Raw genomic sequence first — 20,904 nt, 5'->3', positions numbered from 1 at the left:
TAACATAAGGGCGCTAAAATATAAACTTTTCTTTATTTTTATTTTATTTTTAAGACTTTAAAATTTCGATGGAGTAAGTAAAAATTTCACTTTCTTAAAATACACTTTTTTTATGTGAAGACACCTCTTACAGAAGAGCTCCTATTAAATAACATACTTGATCCGCTGGTCTATTAGACATTCTACATAAGGCACATATTCGTAGTTTTCTAATTATCATGTCCTTCTTACTCATGATATTTATGCTTCGCTACTGATGGGTGTTTCATCCTTGTTTTCCTAACAATTGACAAATGCCATTTATTTACCTTAAGATATAGAATTCCAATGTCCTGTTCCATACAAACATCACAGTAGGGATCTGTTAACAGTGATTGTATTGACAATAGAACCTGAACATGATAATAAAAATGATATTTTTTTGTAATTTTTCGCAGGGAAGCAAGTTATTAGACTTACAGCCTTTATCAACGAACAATATCGACTTAGCTAACCTCAGTCTGTTTTTTAAAAGCACATATTATATTTGTATTTATACAATTAATTCATTATTATTTGTCACAATAAAACCTTGAAAGATATGGGATTTTAGTTTCCTTCACAATTTAGGACTGGTTTAAATCCAAAGGAAAGTAAATGGTTTCTGAGATATGTAAAAAAATTTCTTACTTCTGTAACTTTTGAAATAAATTATTAATTAAAGTGCATGGAAAAAGTTATTTTTGTCTATTGTGGTTTAATTTTTCAAGTAATTCAGTATTACCTTATTTAGTGTTAAAGCTGACACCCAGATTGATTTCTGAATGGAATCGATCCCAATATCTCCGTGCCTGCTTACATTTGGATGGAAGATTTTAGTGAGGAACCTTACTTCTGGCGGATTGAAGGGATAGGTAAATGGAACCTAAAAAGATTAATATAACATTTAATAAGAAGTTGGTGTTTGTATGTTAGTGACATAAAAAAAATGTGATAGCTACAAATTCACATTTAGCTTCTTAGAAGCCGGTTTTTACAGAGGGTGGACATTAGACTGAAAATTAAACAAAATTTTATAATCACGTTTTTCTAATTTTATTTGTTGGCTTCAAAACTGCTGGCACTTTATAAATCTTGATCAGTTGGCACAAAATAGCAGTGTTAAACTTTTCAACCAATAATTTAATCCACAAAGGGGGTTATATTGTGTATCGTTATTGGGAATTTACATTAATTTACCGTCCATGCATTGTCCACTGTCTTATCCAACAATTGAAATTAAAACTATCTAATCTTAACAGCTACAAAAAGGTTAAGAAGGATAAATGTTTTATAATATATAAATATAAACAATAATATAAAATGTTACCTTTAGATACAAATAGAATAATCCTCCTTCATAAGGGCTTCCAACAGGGCCTCTGATGGTGGCCTATAAAATAAAACAATACTAAAGATCGGGGACGTTCAAGGGGGGTTGGGAGTTAAAGGGGTGATTACCCCCCCCCCCCCCAAATAAAAAAGCTTGGACGTCCTTCCCTATATAACATAAAGATTAACCCTTCCAAATGAATTTTTTTAAATTAAATTTTTACCCCCTCGCACATCCCCCCCCACAAAAAAAAAAAAAAAAAAAAAGCTTGGACGAACTTGCAAAAGATTTAACACCAACACATGGAATCTAACATTTATCCAAAACTAATGAAATTGTAACTTCACCAGGTTATTTTATTACCTAAAAGATTCACTGCAAAGAAAACCATGTCGGCCCAGTGATAAACGAGATCTTAAGAAACAGACAAACAACACGTAGACATACGTAAATTTTGTTACAGACACCGCAGAAAAGGTATGTTTTCTTGCTATTGATATTTACTTAAAAAACTATAATACACAATATACTTAGAGAGAAGCTGAGCAAAAAAAAAATTATTTACCTGCCAATGATAGAGGGCAGAGTCTAGAGGTTTAGCCATAACACCTTCATCTCTACCCAGACCACTGAGATCATGCATTAGCCTCTTTGATCGAATAGCATTTCTCTCAGCGTCTCTTGGTAGGCGCTCTGACATCTAATAAGAAATTTTAAAAAAGATTTTGTTTTAAATAACATTTTTTCTCGTATTCATTCGAATCCGGTGGATAGGAACCGGTTCTCATCCATACGAAAAAACTATGTCTAGCATCGTATTATATCCAGCTTTCTACGAATATAAAAATGTACAATCATAAGATTAAAACCAGTTTTTTTAGTCATGCCTTAGGCACCTCGGGGCTAAAAAAACTGGTTTTAATGTTATAATTGTATATTCTATCCATATCCGCGGAAAGCTGTTAATAATACGATGCGAGAAATAACTATACCTAACATGAAATTAGCCTACCTATACGATACTAAACTTATTCATTCAACTTTTTTTCCTTACAACGTGTTTTAAAAAACGAATTTCTATCATCCAGTTAATTCTTATAAATAAATATTAGAGTCTAGAGTCAGACGATTGATCTCTTAATTGAACCAAAAGGGACAGTGTATGAATAATCCAGTCACATCATTGGTTAAAAATGTATATATTCAGCATTTAAAGGGTTTGAATCATGAGTGACTAAATAATAACAAAAATCTTTCTCTGCTAGAAAAATTACTTTAAAGCAGACGGATTTTTGTGTCTGATTGACCATCTAGTGTGTGTAATCTATTTTCTTACCTGATAAATACATGAAACACAAAAGCTGCTGTTAACCAAGGCTGAGAGAACATTAAACCAATCTGATACATCAACCATCGACGAAAATAATGGCCATCGCCTAAAAATCATTAAATCTTTGAGAGTAGATTAACAAAAGATAAATATTCTTCACTACTACGTGTGATTTATATTAGGCATTTTATGAATACCTTACTTTGTCAAAATCACCCATATATTAAAGTCCAATTGTGTCTTACCTATTGCTTCAAAAAATACTACCTATTGCTTTTTGGTATTTTTTACTTGAAATGTTACCTTTCCTATACAATAACAAAAGTTAAAAGTTTAGTTTTCATTAAATCATCTTCGTTAGGTACTAGTTTACACTTATCTTATCAATATGAACATTTAAAGCAGCACCATTACTCATTAAATGCACTTAAAGAAAGTATTCCAACTACCTACCTTTCTGTGAGATTCTTCCATTTATCTGGTTGAAAATTTGATATTAAGAGATGCCTCCATCTTGGACACACATTTCCAGCTGCCAACAGAGATATGTCATCCAGAAAGGAGAAGATTACCAGTAAAACCTAGAAAATATGAAATAGTTTCTGACAATTTCACATTGATGGATTCTTTCCTCAACTCTATGGTTAATGAGAGAGTAGAATTATAATTAAAAATATCCGGGGAATGTCGGTTTAGTGACATCGCCTCTTAAGGGGCGTATCGTCGTAGTTTCAAAATTCACAGTGGCTTTTGATAGGTTATTTTAGGTTAGGTTAGGTTCATGTTAATGATTGTCCCGCAGAGTTAGGCAATGTTCAAGAAATAGGAGAAAAGTTACTGTGAAAATATGACGAAATGCCCCTTAAGAGGCGATGTCACTATACCGACAATACCAGAATATCCTTGTATACAGAAAAGGATATCAAGAATTTGTAGTCCGCTAATGTAAGGAAATATCTTCTAGTCCCACTATTAGGGGATGAAAAATATATTTTGATTCAATACTGTAGGCATATTTATACATCCTCGGACTATTTATCCACAGCACTAAGAGCACTACATACCTACTGATCTCCCTGACATCTAACCAATAAATGTACAACTATAGATGTATAACCCAGATTAGTTCCTGTGTTGGGGATCTTTTTCTGCTCTTTTGTAGCGACTTGGCTGTGTTAATATTTACAACGCTATTGGCTAATATTCAAAGTTCTAATTGAAAACGTACCGTCCCCAACCCGTGAACATAGTTATTTAACCCCTGCCTCCTCTATTCCTTTACTTTAATATCTAACCAATGCAATACTTTTAAAATGTAAGGTTACCTCTGGGGGAAGGCTGTCGACAAGTCCTGGTGGGGGAGGTTCCTCTGGTGTGCGAGGGGTGGCAAGCATTTGTAATCTAAATTATAATCACCACTATTAGTTGAAAGGTCGTTTTAATTTGACAAAAATATTTTTTTAAGATCTTTCTATGCAAAATCAAATCCAACTTTTTATTGTGATTGCTGAATGCCTTACTAAAATATAGTAGGAAATATTTATAGAATAATCTACCTAATAAGAGGAAAAATAAGTTTTTCATGTAACAAGAACAATTATGACCAGATAACTTGGGATAGCGAAAAAAGTATAGTATATATTTTAGTTTGTAAAGATAAAAAATAATATACAGCAGTTCTTTTAACTATGTAACTATTGAACTAAATATGATCTTGTCTTTGAACCTAGGGTAATCTAACGTATTCTATTTTATTTTGAGGGGGTAATATGAGGCGTTTAAATATTTAAGGAGGGTAAACACTCCACGGTTGGACCCTCAGATGTCAAAACTTTATTTTAGTGTTTGGCCAAAATGACTTAGCAATTGTATCTGTAAGTACGTCTAATAACACCCTTTGCTATTTTTAAAATCCTAGAAATTTTTTTTGCAAGAAAATTGCATAAATTCGCAACCTTTTTTAGAACCACTACATAACTCGAGTTTTAAAACTTTTTATATAAAATCTTTTTTACAAAAAATATCAATAATTACTTAAAATTAAACCTGAAAGAAAAAAAATCTCATTACACGTGTTAATTTGCATGTTTTAGGTCTTTTTTTGAGGAAAGTATAGTTCAGTTCAGGCGCGTCTCTCTTTTGGACTGTGGAGTCCAGAGAATACGGCCACCCTGCTCCTCCATGAATTCCTTTTTTTGGCAAGTGCTTCAGCTTCTCCCCATGTTAATTCCAAATTAAAGAGGTCCTTTTCAGTGCTCCACCTCCAGGTCTTTTTTGGTTGTCCCCGTTTACGTTTACCAGTGGTGGGGTTCCATTTTAAGCACTTTTTTGGAAATCTATTTTGTTCCATTCTAAGCACATGTCCTAGCCACCTTAGTCTTTTAAATTGCACTTCTGCTTCAATACTATTGCACTTGGTCTTAGCATACAGCTCAATGTTTGATATTTTGTTTGGCCAGAATATTTTGCAAATTCTTCTTAGGCAGCTATTGTGAAATGCATTAAGTTGATTTGTTTCAGTTTTTACAGTTCTCCAGCATTCAGCTCCGTAAAGAAGAACTGATTTCACATTGCTGTTGTAAAGTCTGATTTTTGTTTTCAGAGCAAGTTTCTTTGAATTCCAAACGTTGTGTAGACTGTTGAAAGCAACCCTAGCCTTATCAATCCTGGTTTTAATATCAGATTTTGAGCCATTTTCACTGCTGATAACACTCCCCAAATAGGTGAATTTGTTGCTTTGTTTCAATTGTTCACCATTTATTGTTATAGTTTGATCAGGGTTTGTAGGTATATTCATAATTTCAGTCTTCTTGACATTAACAAAGAGCCCGACTTGTCCTGCGTATTTGACTAGTCTATCTGTCTTAGCTTGTAGATGTTTAATTGTTTCTGAAATCAGTGCCAGGTCATCAGCAAAGTCCAGATCTTCTAGGTGTCCTAGTTTGCCCAGCTGGAGACCACGTTTTTTGTCCTCTGTGGTTTTCTTCATCACCCAGTCAATGACCAATATAAATAGAATAGGTGATAAAATGCATCCCTGTCTAACTCCAGTGCTTATTTTAAAGAAATCAGATGTCTTATTGTTTCCAACTGAAACACAGGCTTGGAAGTTGTCATAAAATTTAGTTATCATAATTATCATCTTTTCAGGTATACCATAACTTCTTAGTATTTTCCAGAGTGTTTGTCTGTGTATGGAGTCAAAGGCCTTAGAGAAATCAACAAAATTTACATGGAGTGGCTTGTTAAATTCAACACATTGTTCAATAACTGTCCTAAGGGTGAAAATTTGGTCAACACAGCCTCTTCCAGCACGGAATCCAGCTTGTTCTTCTCTTAGTTTATTGTCAATTTTCTCATCAATTCTGTTTAAAATAACTTTACATAGGACCTTGCTTGGGATAGAAAGCAGCATAATTCCTCTCCAATTATCACAATTATTCAAATCTCCCTTCTTAGGTAGTTTTATGATTATACCTTTAGACCAGTCAGTTGGTATCTTTTCTTGTCTCCAAATTTTTTCAAAGAGATCAGTCAGAGTCCTAGCAGAAAGATCTATGTCTGCCTTAAGCATTTCGGCAGTTATCAAGTCAGGTCCAGGTGCTTTGTCATTCTTTAGACTATGTATAGCAGCTTTAACTTCTTGAATAGTTGGTGGTCGTGTGTCTATGTCTATTTCATGTCCTGGTTCTGGTTCAGCAGTAATTTCAGGTTCAGGTCTGTTCAACACTTCTTCAAAATGCGATTTCCACCTTTTAGCAACTTCTTTTTCTGTAGTGAGTAATTTACCATCTTTAGCCTTGATAGTTTCACCACTCTTGTTGTTATATTTGCCACTTAATTGCTTGGTTATGTTGTATACTGTTTTCATGTTACCGAAGTCAGCTGCTCTCTGGGCCTTTTCAGCCAGATTGTCAATGTAATCTCTCTTGTCTTTCCTTGTGCACTTTTTGACTTCTTTGTCTTTAGCAGTATATTCAGCTCTTAAATTGCCCATGTCAGCCAAATGTTGAGCATTATGAATTTTGTTTTTAAGCTTCTTTCTCTCTTCTATTTTGTTCCATGTTTCTTCAGAGATCCAGTCCTTTTTCTCTGGTTTCTTGTGTCCTAGGATTTCCTTAGCAGTAGATTGAAAGTTTTCTTTAATTGAAGTCCATGTGATCTCAGTCTCGTCATTTAGGTCCTCTAAGACTTGAAATCTATTTCTGAGTTTTAAGACAAATTCATTCTTTATCACTGGGTCCTTTAATCTTGAAGAATCATATTGTCTACCAATCACACTCTTTTTATCATGGTCAGTACGCTTCAGCTTTAATTTAATCTTACTGACAACTAGTTCATGGTCACTGAATATGTCGGCTCCTCTATAGCTCCTACAGTCTTGCATTGACTTGACCCATTTTCTATTGATCATAATATGGTCAATCATGTTTCTAGTTTGTCCATCAGGTGTTGTCCAGGTATATTTGTGAATGTTTTTGTGTTGGAATAATGTACCTCCTATGACCATATCATTATTTAAACAGAAATCAAGTAAAAGTTCTCCATTTTCATTTCTTGTACCTATGCCAAAGTGTCCCATTGCATTTTCCACTCCAGTCCTGTCAGTTCCTACTTTAGCATTCATGTCTCCAAGAACTAGACACATGTCATGTTTGGGTACTGAGTTTCTGATTGATTGCAGTTGATCATAAAACTCTTGTTTTACTTCTTCACTTTTGTCATTTGTTGGGGCATAGCATTGGATAAGGGTCAACTTGCAGTGCCTTGATTGGAATCTAGCCTTAATTATTCTGTCTGATATAGGTTTCCAGTCTATTAGTGAATTGACATGTCGTTTTTGAATAATTATAGCAACCCCATACATGTTTTGACTTTCATGACCAGAATAAAGTATTAGGTGGCCATCTTTGGTTGTGGTTTGTCCTTGTCCTGTCCATCTACATTCTGCAATTCCAAGTATTCCAATATTGTAACTTGACATTTCTTTAACTACTTGGGCTGTTTTAGTTGACTCATACATTGTTCTAACATTCCAGGTTCCTATCTTACAGCTTTGCTTAGAACTTATTGGTCCTGTAATCAAGTTGATAGCTTCCTTTCGGATTTCACCATTATCTTTCATATTCTCAGTAAACTGAGCATCAGTTCCAACAGTTCTTGTTTCATGCACACCTCTGGCTGTGTTAAAGCCATAAGTGTTTGAGGTTTGAGGAAAGTATAACTTCCACATTTTTGACAATAATTTTTTTTTTTTAACATTTCAAAGTAAAATATAATAAAACTTAAACGATTTTTCTTGAATTATCAGTTGAAAATTTCATCAAACATGCAATTTAAGTGATGAAAATTTAATAAATTTTAAAAACATTCTAATATATAACTTTAAAAATCAATAACATTTTATAAAATGATGTTTTAAAAAATAAATCATTAAAAGGTAGGTATTAAAATGCATTTTAAGTTGCTTAAAATTAAAACGAGAATATCTTTTTACACTTTATTCTTTGTAATAGAGATTAATCGTCATTTGCTGAAAATGAAACATTTAATAAACTAATTGAATCTTTTTGTGACCATATTTAAAAATTTTAATTTTTACACTAAGGTGTTTTTTAATAAAAATCTTTGTTAATTTCTGTTTTACGACAAAAAAAGAAAGGGACTTTTTTACTATTTCTAGGTTATCTTATGCAATTTAAACTATATAATATGAAATAAATTTTAATTGTCTTTCTTTTGAGCCACAAAACACTGTAAAATGTAACATATATGCAAAAATAACAATTTTTTTAAAGAATATTATAATATCCTTATATGACATTGCGTCAGAGCTTATTCTTTAGATCATATGTTCATGAAAAGTAGCCATAACTTGGAGGGTTGCGCTATTTATTAGAATATTAAATAAACTTAAATGGTAAAAATATTAGCATATCCTTTGTTAATTCAAATGCTTTAGGTATATTATTCGGAAAGTTAGTTAAAAAAGAGAGAATTTGCTGTGTATACTGTTGAAAGACTTTCAAAAATGCTAATTACAAAGCAATCCTAAAAGATCGGGCCATAGGCAAGTCTTAGTCGATTGGGGGGTACAGGGGTTTTCTGATAGCAAATATTGCGTTATTGGTATTCAAGGTAAAAAACAACATTTTAAAGAAATTCTTTAAATAAAACCCAACGTGTATTGGCAGTTCAAACATCTTCATGCTAGCAGACATATGTTTATCAAAATTAAAGAAAAGTATTTCCACAAGAAAAGTTATTCAGGTTTCTACTTTATAATTTTAAATATTTTTTTTCTGATAAAATGTTTGACATACCTATATCATATAATCATTTACCAAAAAAAAATATTTTGATAATTTAGATTTCAGAGAATATGAAAACCCTCAAAAACGAAGACGACATTTTGCATCTTCTGCTATGACATTTAAGAAAAAAAATTAAAAAATCAAAATTTAGTATGAAAACTATTTTCATCGATTTTTCTGAAGGTATTATCGTATTCTATGGGTTTTTCATTATCATTTACTTATAATCGAAAGTGCCAAACATTGTACCCTAACTTATTCATTTAATAAAAAACCAACCGTGACTCGTTTACTGCCCAAAACCTACCTAAGACTTTTGTTGAATTAAAAAATCTTTTCAATTAATATTGCTATATATTAATATACCTTTCACCAAGAGATTCCATGCGAAATGAAGATTCATCATTATTATCTGGTACAAACGGATACTCTCCTTCAACCTGGAAGCAAAAACAAGATTAGCTGTTATGAAAACTTTGACATTTAAAGGCATTTGAGAAATAAATGACCTTATATTAATCTATTAAAAGTAGGGTATCTATAATAGAACGATGTCTGTCCGTCTGTCTGATGTCTTTATGAAGCTTAAGATCTCGCTAACCACTGGACAGATTTGGCACTGTGTGTCAGGAAATATAACTATTACCTATTCATACAAAGAAATTCACCCCCCCCCCCCAAAAAAAAAAATATATATATTAAAAAGAAATAGTTGAAAACGTCAATTAAAATAGTAAAGTTCAAAACAAAGATTATATATTTTTCAATCTATTGGCACTATGAAAGATTTAATAAAACATTTAAAAACAAAGAACAAGTTAAGTCGAGAAAGAGAAAAGCCCCAAATAGTGTAGCACTAGCTACGCTACTAAGAATTGCATCTTACCTGTGGAGTATTTGAGTTACTGTGTCCTCTGTCCAATGGAAAATAATCACTTGGCTCGTCATTCCCACTACATCCACAAAAATATTACATATCTGTAAAGTGTCGGGATGTGCATGTTTGTATGTGTCGTAATAATTTATATGTATGTTTTAATTGTATTATTAAAGTAAGGTTGCGATTTAGCTTTATACAAGACTTGCATTATCCATAACTAGCGAAGGATAAACGGACAAAGTGATTAATATAGCAGATACTTATTTATCATAAAGAAAAAAAGACAAAATATGCGATAAATCATAATGAAACTTTTTTCTAAAAGGTACGCAGGTCTTTAAAATATCTTGTTAGGCTTGACTATTCTTAATGGATGTTGTCTTTCTGTCTTGTAAGTTATCAAAATAAGCAACATAATTTTTACATAAAAACTAACTGTTAGTTACTTAAAATGCGATATTTATAGCTTTAATGTATGTGTAACGCTTTATTAACATGATTGTTGTAGTCGTAATGACGCTGAAAGTATCAATCCCCTTTTTAATGACCATTTAAGCAGAATGTGTTATCTTGCTGCACTGTTTACTCATTTGACTCTATTGGATATTAGATCCTGAGAAAATTAGTATAATTCATGCTCTCTATTGTATTATGTTAATTGTTAATTCTCTAAAATTTCAAAAATTGTTTTTGTATCTTTTTTCCCTAAAAAGGGACTTTTTATACTTAAAATTTGTCCATTCTTTTCAGAAATTTTATCAAACATTTTCATTTTCGGACAAAATTTCCCCAAAATTTCCGCGGAAAAAATGTCTGGGAAATTAAGTCCATTCCTTATCCCAGATGGGACTAAATGCCACATAACATTTTATACTTTTTGCCGCACCAAACCATTCCCATGTGCTAGTCATACATGTGTATGACAGTACATTGTTTACTAATTGTAATTCATTCAATTTCTTATTATAATTTAGTATCAATTAGTTCTTAGAGCTGAAAGGTTCTAATTGTGAAATATTGTTAAAATAATTCAGTTCTCCTTTTAATTTAAATTAGAATAATTCTATTAAATTTAGTTTCAAGTTTAAATTTAATCTTTTTGCTTCTTTCAATTAAGCAAATTAAATTTATTGAAATCTTTTAGATTTTTAAAATTAAAAAATTTTTTTTTTTAAATTTTATTTTGAATTTTTAAATATTTTTATTTTCTTATCCATGTTATAAGTGATAATTTTCCAGACCAAATGCTACTCTATATTTGTTATATTGTGATAACTCAAGGTAATACTTTTAATTATTACCTAGGATTCTTTTTAAAGTCAAGAGATAGATTAGGTACATTTATTGCTTCCAATTGTTCAAAAAGCTTTTCTTTTAAATCACCATTATCCTATGAACCTGATTCTTAAATCAACATTTTACCAGGCTGAAGATTTTCTGATGATCCGTTGAGAGACCCCTGACTGCAGACATTTTAATTCTTTGACAGTCTTAGTCATCCACTTGTCTGCCTGAAGCTCCCCTCTCTTTGTCCTTCTGATGCTGGTCATCCCTCTACGAGCCTAGTTATGCAATTAGAAGAAAGCTTACAAACCCTGATATCTGAAGTAAGATTTAATATCAAGCAAATTTGAACTATTGAACTTAGTGAATGTAGCTTGGTCTATTTTAACTTAAATTTTTGTAATAGTTTACTTTAAATTATCTAGTCAATTGTAACTTATAATTCAATTGTAATGTTCTTTAAATAAGTTTAGCTATGTTGTTGTAAATAAGGCTATAATAGTTATTTAATCTTTATTAATTAGATTTATCTTTTTTAGGTAAATCTTTTTACCTTTTCACCATGAAACGAGTAAATGTTGCAGAAGATATCATAAAATGGGTGCTGTCTGAATTTGCTATCACCCACCTTGGACTATTTTTGACCACAATACTTTCCCACCTGTACCCTCTGTATTTGGTTGCCAGTACAGCTTTAATGTATGTGTAATGCTTTATTAACATGATGATATACTAAGATTGTAATTTAACCCTTGAGGAGATATGTATGTGCTTTAGGTGATCACACTAACACTTTCAAATTATATATGGCCCAAGTGATAAATTCTAAAACTAAATATCTGCATAATTAAAAAAGAATGCTCAAATATTGCCACTTAACATTAATTACGTTTTCTATTAGTGGCGCAGAAACATCAATAAAAACTTTCAACAAAATAAATACAAAAAAAGCTAAAATAGATTATACCATACCTAGATTATATATGCTATAAGAGTATTTCACGTTTAGAGGGAGTAGTCTCATCTATTTTCTAAATGATAGCCTGACCGTCAAATTGACCAACGGAAGACACGTTTAATTATAAAGTAGCTACACTCCTACTGGGTATGTGAATATATATTTGTCAACCTCCTTATTTCACAAGTTTATGTTTAATTTAATGTTTAATTAATTAACACGATGCATTTTAGTAAAAGGAACACTTAACCACACTAAGATTATCTTGCTAATCATAAAGAAAGCTTAAAATTGCAGTGTACTTTAATTAATAATAATAATTATTTTATCTTACTATCAGCAGGTTTCAAAATCTACTAATCTAATATTGTAAGTTGTTTACATTAGGGATAGAGGCAAGAATTATGAAGGAAAAATTAACTAGGTGACAAAAGAAAGTTAGTTTTTTTTTTAAAAACTGGTGCTTAGGTATTAAAGAAATAAAATTGGTGTTTATTTAGAGAAGAAAGGGACATTAAATTATGATGATACCAAAAGTATTATTATAAAAATCATCTTTCATTCGTTGGCTTAATAACTTAAGGTACTTTTTAAAATCTTGATTGGTTGGCTCAATCTAAGTGTCAAAACGTTTCAACCAATTATTTACACCTAGAGTTGAGATCATTTTGTTAAACATTTAAAAAAGTAAAATATATCGTCCACTGTATTATACCTTAAGATTCTTTTTAAAACTAGGGTTATGGTTAGCTATTATAAAAACAAGGATGACAACATCCATAAAAGCGAAGCTCTGAAACGATATGACAGACGAACATTAACTTTTGTTGAGTGTCAGAACTGAATATACAAAATATGAAAATATAAGGTGTGACAAAATTATACGTAAATTTGTTGCCAAACTTCTTAAATACAGAATTCTGTTTAAGGACATACTGACATTTTAATACTTGATTATAGAGATACTTCGCTCATAATATTGTACCTTATTGTAATAGGAATCAGTAATAAAAAAATCAGATCAATCGGATGATTTTATCACATAAAAAAATGTTATTAAAAAAGTAAAAAAATCAACATGTTTAAAATGGACGTACGGACATTCTGGTAACGATTATAGAGTTGCTACGCTTTCTAAATCGTACCTAACTACTACAGGAATCACCATGCAAAGTTTGAAATCGATAGGACAATTCTAACATGCCTAAATTCACGAATAAAAGCTAACTATCTCGGACGGACGGACGTACGGACGGACCGACCCTAATTATAGAAAAGCTTCGCTTTTAAAAAGAGATTTTTAGTCTTTACTTATAAAACCCATTAAACATAGAGGTACATTGTTATTTACATAATACCTATTAAACTTGCTTTTCTAACAATGAAATGTGTCCCCGTCCTGTGATTATTTATCAATCAATATAGACTAAGAGAGTATGTGGAGTGTTACAAAGGTGATGGAATAGATTATCAACCCTAGATGTTCAATCAGACTCTATGATCCATCCAATATATAAGAGACAAAGATGTTTTTGTGTCAAATACGATTAAATTCCATCAAGGGAGCGCCGAAACTTTTTATACAATAAAATTTCCTTAAGCCATGGTATAACTTAAGAACTTTAACTATTGATAGTATTATTATTATATTGATGACATGAAAAACTGCCCTTATGTTCCAAGAACGTGGACACTTTTGAACTAATAATGTGGTTTGGTTGTTCCTACTCTGCTTAACTTTAATTCATTAAAGGGATTTATCATTTAGAGTCTAGACTTACTATATCTATTGGCGAGGGATAAGTTAGTATAAAAAACCTTCAAAACTAAACAGAGCCCCTTTACAAAAAAAATTTAGCACATCTGCGACTACAAAAAAAAACTTTTTTAGTTATTAATATGATTTTCTTAAATGGGAAAAGGTATTGTGTTTAAAAAGACATTACGTTTACACATAAATTTTTTATCATACATGAATTTATCACATATAATATAGGTCAATAAGATTATATTTAGCTGTTTTGTATGCTAAGAGGAATTCATTAATATGAATCATTTTCATTTTTTAAAAGTGAATTGATTTATTGCCAAAAATGTCAATAAAGACAGAATATCTGTTATTTTAAAGATGCAATTTTAGACAAAATAAATATTACATAATATATTATTTATAATAAGGTATTTTTAGAGACTTAAACCCTATAATCGATACATTAAAGCAGACAGACATACATCGCATTTACTTTAAATAAGAATTCATAATGATTAACAACTGTAACAAATAAACAAAACACTTCATATGTTGTTGATAAAAAAAACTAATTTACACATGATTTAAAATATTATACACCTACTCATTACTCAAGACAAATTGTTATCTTTACTTTTAATATTTCTTAATATTCAAATTGTTTAATGTATAGAATTACATAAATATGAGTGGGAATATATATAGTGTGATAAATAGATCGGCATGTTGTGTAAAATATAGATGTTTAAAAGGGAATATCCAATTCCAAGAACCTAAGCATCTTCCAGCATTGACCCATAGTATTTTTTTAGTGAATTGAATATACTAGGTTTATGTTTAATATTTGCTTTATCGACTAAAAAGTTAGGTTTCCCCATGGTTTTACATGAAAAAAACTTTGAAATGTAAAGCAATTTTTAAAGCAATATCATCAAATGCTTTGTTGAGTTCAATGTACAAAATAAAATAACACTGAAGAAAAGCATCAAATGTTGTAAATTGAAAAGTACATTAATTAAACTGTTTACAAGTTACCAACCTTTTTTCTAAATATACATTTTTAATCACAATAATATACTTTTGTGTCAAAGCTTTTAAACAACAGTTTGAACTCATCAAAACATTTGATGATATTGCACCAAACAATGCTTAACATCTCAAAGTTTTTTTTCATATAAACCATGGTGAAACCTAACTTTTTAGTCGTTAAAGCAAATATTAAACATAAACCTAGTATATTTACTAAAAAAAATACTATGGGTCAATGCTGGAAGATGCTTAGAATCACTTGCTCTTGTTTGTGGATAGTCCTCTTTATGAGAAGGAGGTAAAAATGGTGATAATTACTTTCCAATCTTTATCAGCTACAAATGGCAAAATTTTGCACATAAAACATTGGGGAGCAGATTAATTATCCTCCATTGTACTACCCCTGTATTCAAATTCAACAAGGATCACCATGCTAAAGATTTTTAAAAATTGTAGTCACTGTTATAATCTGTTTGAGAATTGTCTATCCTTAGATAAAAGTAACAGGATGAGTGTCAGTCTGTGAGTTCGTACCAAAAGATTTCCTACCGCTCTGGACCTTTAGGTTTGTGTAGGAGGGTAAGGAAAATCGCTACTAGAAAAAAATACCACACCACCACCATCATAAAAATAACATATTAGAGGTTGTTGTACTTATTATGGATAAAATTATCTAAGTTAGGTACCTAGGTACTTTTCATATTAAAATTGTAATATCTTATTTTCCTGTCACAGTCATCACTGAGTTCATTACTATCTTCTGTGGCCTAAAAAATAAATTTTCCTAAAAAATTAATTATTTTAAACAAGGATGACAATATTAGTTAGAAAAGAAGCAAAAGAAATCATGGATGAGCAAACTGATAAGTTAGTTATAGAGCCGATGTTTGTGGGTCATAGAAAAATCACAATTACCCCCAGACAAAGTGACGAACAAACAAAGCGATTTTAAATTAGCTTCGCTACTAAAACATAGATTAGGTAGCGCAGCTTTTCTTTAACTTGGGTGTCTTGTCCTTCAATTCAAAATTATGCCATAAACTCCAAACTAGATTAGTTTTAAGGAAAACTACCTAATGCTTTATTGATATAAAAAAAAGTTTAGGTACTTTCCTTTTCAAATATTTTTTCGAATCTGGATAATTTCCTTTGTATATTAATAACTGTCTATAATACGTGTAAGCTTGCTGTCGTTGTGAGGTGTCGGGTTCAAGTCTGGACCACACCGCGCCATACTTCAAAATAAAACCTTCAGCTGCTGTTAGGCGCGTGATATTAATAGTAGGGTTGGGCCGGATATCCAGAGTGGCAGGATATCCGGCCATTTTCAATATCCGGCCGGATCCCGGATATCCGGTAATTTGGCCGGATAACCGGATATTTGCCGGATATCCGGCATTTTAAATCAGCCGGATATCCGGTATCCGGCCAAAAAAGTATCCGGCCCAACCCTAATTAATAGTGTAGTTACGGGAAATTTCTTGGCCCATAAACAGGAACAACTAATTACCATATACATAGTTTGGCCTTCAAAACAAAGGTCGTGCAATCAAAGGGTTGGTTGCATGTTGATTTATTTAATACACATCAGACACACAAGCACCGTAATCAAGAACATGTCTGTTATGATAGAAATATAGATGACCTTACCTCTGGAATAAGCAGTTCAAGTTCTAGATGTGAGGCGTATAGAAAAGCATGGCACGTAGCGCACACAGGCTCACCAAAACAAGGACCATAGTAACCATTGCAAGCAACACATGTCTCAACTTTCAACTGGTTCTCCCAGAAATCTGGATCCCTGGAACAAAAAAGTATCAACCTTATGATAAAGTAAAAGGATCTCAGTCTGTGTGTGTGTGGTGTCTGTCTGTACCGAAGGATCTAGCTAGTCGCTAAACTGATATGGTTCTCCTTTACAGTAAAGCATCAAATATGTTAATAACTATTGTGAGGGAGGGTTCCACTACCCTTCCAAGAGAAATCGCCCCTGGAATAAGTTTTTTTTTGTTGTCTGAAGCTAAATATTTCAATAACTTCTCAACCGATTGAGTTCTCCTCTTATGTAAGCTTCACATAGTAGCATGCTTGACGGGATGTTTTAAGACTAGGGTAGGTATTTTATTTTTAGATTTGAATCTTGGGAAGTTTTTAGGCTATTTCTATGCCCTTTTAAATATATAGCCCCAAGATGCTAGAGGCGCGGCGCAGCCGTTAGTCCTCTTATACAAAGCAGTAAGGCTTTTTAGCCTGAAAATCTTAGAAATTCCTGGTCCGAATTAGTTGTACTTTTTAAGAAAGTTTTTTTAAAAATCTTTTAGGGTAGTTTTAGGCTATATTTGTCTGAACACGTAAAATACAAAGATTAATGTCTAAAATCACTGTTTGGTTCCTTTTTTCAGGTAATAGTATACAATAGATAAAAGGGGGGGGGGGGGTAATGCAACCATCTCGTAATCAATGATTAAATGGCATTTAGAATTCGAATTTCGATCTGAAATTTTTCATGAGTAATCCTTGGTACCTAGGTCTATTTTCCCTAAATCGAACAAAAAGTTGGAAAAGTAACGGCTGGCGGCTCAGCCGTTTAGCCGTTTTTTTCCTATTTTCAGGGCAAATTCATCATTAATTACGTAGGAATCAACTTTTTAAAACGTATTTTTGGTTTAATTCATGTTAAATTATAGCAATAGGTAACCATTTTTAAAATTTCTAGTACCAACAGCTACCGGATAGAACCGTTTGATAAGGTTTTTGAGCGACAAAAAGTATTATGTGCAGATAGGTTTCGTGACTAATATGCTCTTAAGATTGGCAAAAAAAATTAGCAAAACGGCTAAGCCGCCAGCCGTTAACCGTTACTTTTTAGGGAAAATAGACCGACCAAGGATTACTCATGAAAAAAGTGCCATTTAATCACTGATTACGAGATGGTTGCATTAACCCCCCCCCCCCCCCCCTTATTTAATTCGATAATTAAAAGCAATTTTTATGTAATGGTGACCGAACTGCCCCTCTAAAAAAAGAACTATCATTTTGTTAATGTAAATGCCAATAAAATACTTTTAAAAGAGTCAGGGGTGTATATTCTGCACAAGATTATTTTTTTTCCCCGGCGACAATTTTTTTTATTTTTTTTTTCCCCCGTAGTTTTTTCTCAATGGGGGGGAAAATGGAAAAATATTTAAAGAAATCTATATTTTATTATTTTTTTTCCTCCTACCACACATTTTTTTAGTTTTTTTCACCAAGGAGGGGGGGAAATGAAAATTTTTTTTTTTCAGTTTTCTTAATTTTTACATTTTTTTTCCCTCCAACCACTTATTTTTTATTTCCCCCCCCCCCCCCTGAGCCGGGAATCCCATGTAGAATATATACCCCTGAAAAGAGTTTAGCAGACGAGTTTTTTTTAGGAATGTATGATGAACAAAACTATTCAAATTAATCCTCGTACATAAAACAATGATCTAAAATAGCTACAAAAAAAAAATTACCCCAGATGATCGGCCGCCCCTGCAACATTCATTTTCTTCTGAAACAAACAATAATTTTCATAGAAGATTTAAAAATAAAAAGGATCTCGTTCGTTCACAGTATCCTTTTGCTAAATGAAAAATACTTTATTATCACATGATTGGTTTTAAAAAAATATAGTATTTACTATATACAGAAAATGCCACTCTTTTATATTTGTTTACTAATGTTTAATATATTTTAAATTTTCGAAAATGCCACCAGGGATTCTGATTTACAAATACAAATCAACTAATTTTCAGAAATAACAAAAAAATGGTTAAAGAAACAAAAAGTTTTTTTCGTCTTACCCAACGTTTGCACAACATCTGAACAAGTAAAAAACATCAATGTCCACAAATAAACATCTTACACTTTCAAATTATTATAAATGAAAATAATATTTTTTTCTTGGTAAAAAAAAAACATTAGAACTTTAAGATCATGTTTTAAAAATGAAAAGCATAACAATGCAGATATAATGCATAATGTTCACTTGTTTTGATGAAGTACATATTAATCAGAAAAATCTATAGATACTTTATAAAGATCAGGCTTTTAAAAATCCACATAATTATTAATTTCCATGGCACTTTAATAGGTGGAGGTACTCAGGGTTTAGCTTTATATTTCGTGTTCAAATATGTAGTGGCGAATTTTGTAACACGGTCTCTGATTTTATCCGTGTACTTGAACTCACGCCACTTTTGCTCCAATTTAGTAAAACGTTGTATTTCACTAGGCATGATTTTATCGTTCACAACCTTTGTGATTATGTCATCCATGTCATTGGCAGCTTTACCCTTCAATATCTTCTCTGCAATATCTCTGACCTGAACCTGAACATGATTCTTGAACACTTCAGTAGCAGTAGTTCTTTCTAGCTGACGCTGTTGTGAGGATGTTAGATCTTGTTGTGGAGGGGAGATTGCAGCCTGTGTGGGTTGGATTGATTGTTGCCTCTTCTCAATCCTTTCTTTGATACTCAACAGCTTTCTTTTAGCTGTATGGTCTTCCTCTATGAGCTTGCTATGCTTGCCATGGTTTTCTAGGTCATATTCAATAAGGTCCAAGCTTAGGTCAATTTCCATGAGAACAATTTCGTCTTCGACTCCATCTGCCAGCATTTTTTCAATATTAGCAGCTTCACCTCCAACACATGCGGCTAAATCATCCACCACCTCTTGCAATGACGGAGCTTTGAAATCTTTCCACTTGGCCTCATTGAACAATCCTCTATCTTTGTATCCCAATGGAGTCATGTTAGGGTTATTATTACCTCCTCCTCCTCCTCTCCTATCTGCAAATTTGTGCCTCTTCTCAGACCAATCCATTGGACGCGTAGCAATTTCACGGTATTCTTTAGCATCAAAGCAGGATATAATTTCATCATAATGCCTAGCTGAAGCCTGCATAATATTCTGCTCCACACAGAACTCCATTGCCTTTTTGAAGAGATCATTCTTGTTCTGAGAGTTAACTCGGTGATCATCGGGGAACATGCATCTAAAATAGTTTCTGATATGTTTCTCTTTCTTGACATGATTAAACATATCGTCAGAATTGCCCCACGCACTCTTACATCCATCCAGCAGGCAGTTGTACATCAGTGGCGCAGTTTTATCCCGCGGATCTGCAAACTCTTTTATATGTTCTAAACCAACAATAGGTCCTTCATATTCTTCTAGTCTTTCTCTTAGTGATTTAGAAATATCAATTCTTGCTTTAGGTGCTACCAGCTTTTTCTTCTTTGGTTGGTTCACTGGCTCGGGTTCGCATCCCAGTGTTCGTTGTTTATATGCCATTGCTTTCCTGATGTGCTTTGCTCCCTCAACATGTGACTTGAGAGGGATGATAGATTTGAGCTCACAGTCGCACACTAGACAGAAGAACAACGCCTGTTCGCCAGTCTCCATGTTTTTGTGACAAAAATCTGCAGGAATTACCCTATTTTCAGCCTGAAATTAGGGTTGTATATTCAGCACAAGAATCTTTTTTTCCCTGCTGCCAAATATTTTAATCCTCCCCCCCCCCCCCCCACCAAAGTTAAGATTAAATTTCCCATAATTTTAAAGGATTTTTGTTCTGTAGATGAGAGTGCAAGCAGCTTTTTGAAGATTTCTTAAATATTTCCCCATATCTTTGGTGTTTTTGGTCCGATTCTCAAAATTTTTCTGGATAATAGTACCTATTAGCAAATGTTTTCATTACTCTATTATTTTTTCATTTTTCCCCCTCCCTACATATTTCTCACACCCCCCTCTTCAGCCGGGGATCCTGTGCAGAATATACACCCCCCCTACCTGAAAGTTATACATGTCTTGTCTCTCTAAGATTTCATCATCCCCGCTCATAAACCTGACTTCCATAACTCCCTCCATTTCTACAAAGATACCTTTTTCTGGATCAACCACGCCATCCATATTGGTTACACTTCTTAACGCCATTTTTCTTGGTCGTTTTTTGTCTGAAATTTAGGTTTAACAAGTAAATTG

At 32.4% G+C, this 20,904-nt stretch overlaps 2 protein-coding genes and 1 long non-coding RNA gene across 4 annotated transcripts in view; 1 reads left to right on the top strand and 2 right to left on the bottom strand.

Moving 5' to 3' along the window:
• morgue (modifier of rpr and grim, ubiquitously expressed) overlaps window positions 1-18,484 on the bottom strand; it is a 19,579-nt gene extending 1,095 nt beyond the window's left edge. Inside the window, exons 1-12 of the mRNA XM_080174097.1 lie at window positions 18,391-18,484; window positions 16,547-16,697; window positions 15,625-15,663; window positions 9,882-9,950; window positions 9,362-9,435; window positions 4,007-4,082; window positions 3,135-3,262; window positions 2,688-2,787; window positions 1,917-2,051; window positions 1,349-1,411; window positions 764-904; window positions 309-392 (exon numbers count right to left, since the gene is read on the bottom strand). Coding sequence (XP_080030223.1) covers window positions 309-392; window positions 764-904; window positions 1,349-1,411; window positions 1,917-2,051; window positions 2,688-2,787; window positions 3,135-3,262; window positions 4,007-4,082; window positions 9,362-9,435; window positions 9,882-9,950; window positions 15,625-15,663; window positions 16,547-16,697; window positions 18,391-18,422 — 1,092 coding nt within the window. The 5' untranslated portion in view covers window positions 18,423-18,484. The remainder of the gene's footprint in view (window positions 1-308; window positions 393-763; window positions 905-1,348; window positions 1,412-1,916; window positions 2,052-2,687; window positions 2,788-3,134; window positions 3,263-4,006; window positions 4,083-9,361; window positions 9,436-9,881; window positions 9,951-15,624; window positions 15,664-16,546; window positions 16,698-18,390) is intronic.
• Window positions 11,078-11,768, top strand: LOC145329734 (uncharacterized). Its single transcript, XR_013883070.1, has 3 exons — window positions 11,078-11,156; window positions 11,301-11,482; window positions 11,699-11,768. It is a non-coding gene; the product is annotated as an uncharacterized LOC145329734 (long non-coding RNA).
• Window positions 18,422-20,904, bottom strand: LOC145329727 (uncharacterized). Of its 2 annotated transcripts, XR_013883065.1 has the most exons (3): window positions 20,713-20,904; window positions 18,906-20,367; window positions 18,422-18,738 (listed from the first exon to the last, which is right to left on the bottom strand). XR_013883065.1 is itself a non-coding variant. In XM_080174094.1 (2 exons), the coding sequence occupies exons 1-2, from the start codon at window positions 20,854-20,856 to the stop codon at window positions 19,021-19,023; spliced, it is 1,491 nt and encodes a 496-aa protein (XP_080030220.1). In that variant the 5' UTR covers window positions 20,857-20,904; the 3' UTR covers window positions 18,422-19,020. The 2 variants fall into 2 exon arrangements, 1 of the variants encoding a protein (XP_080030220.1); XM_080174094.1 differs by having other exon boundaries at window positions 18,422-20,367.

Source organism: Acartia tonsa, chromosome 10, assembly GCF_053477335.1.
Source record: "Acartia tonsa isolate MP-2025a chromosome 10, ASM5347733v1, whole genome shotgun sequence".
NCBI lineage: Eukaryota > Metazoa > Arthropoda > Copepoda > Calanoida > Acartiidae > Acartia > Acartia tonsa.
The sequence above is the reverse complement of the archived record's forward strand: the minus strand, read 5'-3'. Positions and strand labels throughout refer to the sequence as shown.